Raw genomic sequence first — 5,909 nt, 5'->3', positions numbered from 1 at the left:
CGAAATAAAACCCCAGCTTAAAACGAGAACCGTAATTGACACTAAACATTACTTTGCTAGGGTTTTCCTGAACCTAAATTGTTTTATAGCCAGGGCCAAACAGAAATTATCCCGCTTTGCTTTTTACAAATATTTTCGTGTTTATAGGGGTAGGATTCCAAGACCATATCCCCTTTTTCAGTTTACTTGGACCACAATTAAATTTTAAGGGGCCCCCATAAGAGTCCTCTCAATTTAATCGACGGAGTTGTCCAAGTTTTTACTTTAATTACCCTATAGCGATCGTAAAAATTGGTCTATTTAAAACACACAGCGGCTGCTTATTAGCAGAAATCCAGCAACTAATTGAACTTCTCTTGATGCCCGCTACGTCTTTCTAAACTAACTTTTTGATCTTCTCCGTAATTAAAATTCTGCGGGGTCGGTTGATTTTTTTTCAATGTTTTTTTTAATAAACAGTTTTCTTCTTTAGTAGAAATGGGGGAAGACCATTTACACGCACCAGTGGAGTTAGATAGTGTATTACCAGAAAAAGCAGAACTTCATCGGGCCACAGGCGAAGATAAGGTGTCTCCGTGGATTGAGGCGATCCGCGACCAGGACGGCCCCAATTCAGTGCGACGCCTTATCGAAAAGGGGGCAGACGTTAACGAAAGATTGGTTTACGACAAGTACAACCCTGATGGCATTCCCTCGTGGAGGTCAAACACCTGGTTCAAGAATCGATTCCGCGTTTGTACGCCTTTGCACTACACTTTATCGTGGGCTGATGCCAAAACAGCAGAAATACTAATTAACTCTGGTGCTGATGTGAATACGACCGATAATTTTGGTTTCACTCCTCTTCACGTGGCGTCGGCGAAACACTGTGACATTATTACTCTTCTGATTGCAAAGGGGGCCGTAGTGAACGCTACTAACAGTGAAAGATCTACCGCGCTGCATAAAGCTTTAGCGACGGATATTTCGATCAAAAATGCAGATATAGCCCAAACATTAATTAACGCTGGCGCTGATGTGAATGCGTCAGATAACAATGGTTTGACTCCTTTACACTTGGCTTCGGAGCTTTGCAATGATTCTATACTACTTCTCATTAAAAACGGTGCTAATGTAAACGCTACAACGATTGACGGTTCAACACCGCTGCACAAAGCTGTATCGCAGAATAACCCAAGACTTACCGAAACACTAATCAAGGCTGGTGCTGATGTGAATGCGCCAGATAAAAATGGCTGCACTCCTCTGTACTTTGCTTCGGGGTATCACAACGATTGTTTAGGACCACTAATTGAAAACTGTGCTATGGTGAACGCTACTACGAATGACGGGTCGACCCCGCTGCACAACGCTTTAAGAAAGAAAAATGAAAACGCTGTTGACACATTAATCAACGCAGGTGCTGATGTGTATGTTTCCGATAACCATGGTTTCACTCCTTTACACTTGGCTGTATGGAGTTTCAGGGATTTTACAAAGCCACTCATCGAAAAGGGTGCTAATGTGAACGCCACTACGAATGACGGATCAACGCCACTGCATATCGCTTTAAGAGATAATAACGAAAACGCAGCTGAGAAATTTATCAACGCTGGCGCTAATGTTAATGCGTCCGATAACAATGGTTTCACTCCTTTGCATTTCTGTATTTCTACAGAACTTCTAATTAAAAGCGGCGCCATTGTGAACGTTACTACGAATGCCGGCTCAACCCCGTTGCACATCGCTCTAAGCGAGAAAAAAGAAAAAGCCGCCATGTTACTAATGATCACGGGCGCGGATGTGAATGCTACCGATAATAATGGTCGTACTCCTTTGCACTTTACGTCTTCTAGCTGCTACAGGGCTATAACAGAACTCATTATGAAAGGAGTAAATATTAATGCTACTGACCGAAAAGGGTCAACCCCACTGCACAATGCTTTAAAGGGGTCCGAGGCAGAAATAGCTAAACTATTACTGGACGCAGGCGCTGATGTTAATGCGACTGATGCCGAAGGTTGCACTGTTTTGCACGCTGCGTCACAGAGTGGCTGTGATATGATACAGTTACTAATTAAAAAGGGTCTTAATGTGCATGCTACTACGAAAAACGGGTCAACCCCACTGCACCTTGCCTCAAGCGGAGATACTGTGCAAACATTAATTATGTCGGGGGCTAGCGTCAATGTTGTTGACCACCTCGGCTCAACCCCACTGCATACAATAACGAAAAATAAATTTTGGAGGGGGCGGCGCCTTTGCGATTTGGATATAATTGTAAAGCTATTTATGGAGAAAGGGGCGGATATCAATCAAGACGACAACCAGGGTGAAACAGCTCTGCACGTGGCATGTCGGCAATTGGATCTTAAATGGATCAAATATTTTCTCGACCACGGTGGCTGCGTAAATGCTGCCACCAATACCAAAGACACGCCTTTGCATTTCGTGACAAAATCAGTTACAGAAAGTGTACGAATGGAAGTTAGGGATATTGTTGATATTCTGCTGCGGAGCGGCGCGGACATTAAAGCGGTAAATTCGAATGGTCACACACCACTGGACAACGCCAAATTAAATGATCGTTGTAAAGAATTTGGTACTTTAATCATGTCCTGCAAAATTAAACAAGCGGTGATGGAAGGAGACGAGGAGCTACTGGATTGGCTCATCGTTCAAGGAATGAAGTTTCCTAAAATAGACTGGATTTGGCTGATACAGGATCATTTCAATTTGCAATGCGCCGCCACGAATGGTCACGACCAAATCATCAACAGGTTGTTGGAAGTTGGGGCGACAGTGAACTCGAGAGATCCCTTGGGGTACACGGCGCTTCATTTGGCTTGTAGAAATGGCCATCTTAGCACTGTTCAATTATTGCTGGAGCGTGGAGCGTCACTCAAAACCCGAAATATTCGAGGCCAGTCACCATTAGGTCTAGCAAAATTGGAAGGTCACCGAAATATTGTCAAGCTAATTGAGTTTATTAAATGGTTGCAGTCGCGTAAGGACATCGGCGCGTCCATTTCTTCCTTGTTACCTCGAATTACCACCGACGATAACTTTTTGCAAAAGACGATTGACGAACTAAGTCGACAGTTGGCGGATAAAAAAAGGGAATGTGCCCTCTTGCGACGACAACAAGCAACTGTCGCGTTGCAAACCAAAGATTTGTCCAAAATTGTTATGCCGGACGACACGAGGGAAATGGAAATGAAAACTAACGTGGAAGCCCTAATCAACTTAGATTTGCTGCATTCACAGATGGGGCAAATCATGGCAGCGCTTCGAGAGCTGAAAGCTGAGAAATTATCTCAGAAGACTGATGAGCAAGAGACTGCGTCGATCAAATCATCCTTGACTAGGTCATTTAAATCTTTCACCGACAATCTCAAGAAGAAATCTTGCCTTTTAGAAGCCGTAACTGCCGGTGACGAAGAACTGGTGGTTCGTTTACTCAAGAAAAAACCAGACTTGAACATGAGAGACCAAAACCAGCAGACGCCATTGTTTCTCGCCTGCAAATACAACCGACACGACATCGTTCGATTGCTGACAGAGCGAGGCGCAAACGTCAACGCTTGCAACAAAGACAATGCCACGCCCCTTTATGTCGCTTCTGAGAACGGTTACTCCCTTGTGGTCGACTGTCTGTTGGAAAACGAGGCTGACGTCAATTTCCCGACGACGAATGGCGCCACTCCGCTTTTAATAGCCGCTGACAACGGCCACGTCATTGTTCTGGAAGCCCTGCTGAAGGGAGGTGCCCCCATGAACGTGCCGAAGAAGGGTGGTTACAGTCCCTTGTATATGGCGGCCAAAAATGACCGGAGGGAAGTGGTCCAAATACTCCTGAAGCACGGCGCGGACATTAACACCGTATCGAACCAGAAGATCAGTCCTTTGCACCGCGCGGCCATGGAAGGGCACCGAGAAGTTGTGGAACTGCTCTTGGAGTATGGAGCAGATGTCGACGCCTTGAACGCCGAGCAAGACACTGCGGATGTTTTAGCCGAACGCCACGATCATCCTGAAGTTCGCGATTTAATCAGATCCTGGAGACATATGTCCACATCAGAACAACAGCGATTGGCCCAAGAGAATCGGCAGAGACGGACAGAGAAGAAGGAGAGAATGATGCTAGAATCGATGTCTGGCACTTTCTCGAGCTTGCCAGTTCTCTATCAGCAATTGGAGTCCGAAATGTTTGAAACGGAAGAGCTTCAGAGAAAGTTGGAACGGTTGAAGACTGAACTTGATACTATTCCCGAGCCGGATGTGAGTATAGAAGGAAACACAGTCTACGTTGCGACTGCTGTGAACAATCGTATCGACGAAGTGAGCCGCGAACTGGCTTCAAAGGAGCGTCGCGTGGCTCTGGTCCAACGAGAAATTGCCGCTGGTAAACGTCAGCAACATGAAGATGGACTGCACAATTACATGTTCTTCAAAGACTGCGTTTTTCCTGGAACCGTCACCGGAGACATTGGGACATTTATCGGCGGAGCCAGTGCATCGCTAACTTAGCGGTCACACCTAACTCAAATTTCGACTATAAGCCAAAATTTCTGCTTCGCTTACGTTCAAATTGCAAAAAAAAATTTAATTTAAATGTTTAATATTCAATGTACTATTAAAAATTACATTATATTCGTAATTATTTTAATTTTCTTTATTGTGATAATTCACGTTCATATTGCAGGGCGACCACTGAAAAACCCCAAAAAAGGACATCGCACTTCTTCTATGGGATTTGGCTTTCAACAGATTTTTTTTGAAATTGATACATGTTGTTAAGCTTGATCAAAGGAGCAAAATTGACCATTGCCATTTTTTTCGTAGCTCCTATAGTTTGGCCAGTAGTAGCGGTCAAAAGTGGAAGAAACTTAGTTTCGTCTAATTGTTAAAAAAAAGGTCGCGGTCCATCGGTTAGCGTTCTACGTTCGCGCGTCGCTAGTCCGGGCTCACCATCAATAGCGTTTTCTTGCCAAGGTTCGGGATCAAGGTTGGTAAAAATACTGTGTATAATAATGGTTAGCTTATAACGCGGGGTCGGGAATAGAGATATCTGCCCGAGAAGAAAACGGCGGGGGGAAAACACGGTGTTTTCCCGGTGTGTGACGTAGCTGGATTCCTGCGAACGATCAACAACGAAAATAAACAATAAAGCATTAAAGGTGTTTTAAAAATATAGGGTCTCTGGTTTTGTTCTTTTTCCTTTGGTATGCTTGGGAGAAATGATTTAAGGTGTACTCAATTTTTCCTGCATTGTAGGAGAAAGTTTTGGTTTATTTGCTGTCTCCTAATACATAGTTGTAGGAAATAAACATAAAAGAACTATCCTTGTAAGCTGTAAGCAGTGGCGAAGCCAGAAATTCGCCAAAGGGGGTCGAGGAGGAGTGAAAATTTAGTACAGTCAAACGTAGGCCTAATGGGGGCGGTGACACGGAATTCCCCCTTGTCTACGCCACTGCCTGTGAGGTATGTGTTACTAAAGTGCGTTTCTACTACATGTTGCACCTTCCAGGTAGGTTGTGCGTTTCTTAAACTGGCCTCGAATGTCTTAGACGAATTCGCCTTATATTTTCAAAAGTAATTTATATTTCAAAAATACCTTTATATTTTAAAAATAGCTTTATATTTTAAAAAACCCTTTATAGTTTAATGGTTGTTATTTGTTAAAATATGTACAATTTGTTTGTAGGTTTATTCAGTTAATACCTTAAACCGCCAATCGTCTAAAGTTCGGAATGGCTCTAAAGTGGTTTCTTCTTAGTAAAATATGAAAAAGTGTCAAACATTCGTAAAAACTTCAAAGTCTCTTTCGTCTCCTCTCCAATCAACTCTTCAACAGCGTTAGCTGTAGTAGTACTTGAGTTGCAAGCTTTACTCGCATGCCAATATGTGCCTTAGGGTTCACGTGATTA

At 43.5% G+C, this 5,909-nt stretch overlaps 1 protein-coding gene across 1 annotated transcript; it reads left to right on the top strand.

Annotated features, from left to right (window-relative positions):
* Window positions 1-462: 462 nt before the first annotated feature.
* Window positions 463-4,554, top strand: LOC149968695 (uncharacterized). Its single transcript, XM_090168613.1, has one exon. It carries the CDS (start codon window positions 478-480, stop codon window positions 4,507-4,509), a length of 4,032 nt encoding a protein of 1,343 aa, XP_090024739.1. The 5' UTR covers window positions 463-477; the 3' UTR covers window positions 4,510-4,554.
* Window positions 4,555-5,909: the final 1,355 nt, after the last annotated feature.

This window comes from Leiobunum rupestre, chromosome 1, assembly GCF_980474605.1.
Source record: "Leiobunum rupestre chromosome 1, qqLeiRupe1.1.hap1, whole genome shotgun sequence".
Classification (NCBI taxonomy): Eukaryota; Metazoa; Arthropoda; class Arachnida; order Opiliones; family Sclerosomatidae; genus Leiobunum; species Leiobunum rupestre.
Note: the sequence above shows the minus strand (reverse complement) of the source record. Positions and strands in the feature narration are given on the sequence as shown.

Coding starts and splice junctions, on each gene's coding strand:
- LOC149968695 (XM_090168613.1), top strand. CDS start 478: ATGGGGGAAGACCATTTACACGCACCAGTGGAGTTAGATAGTGTATTA.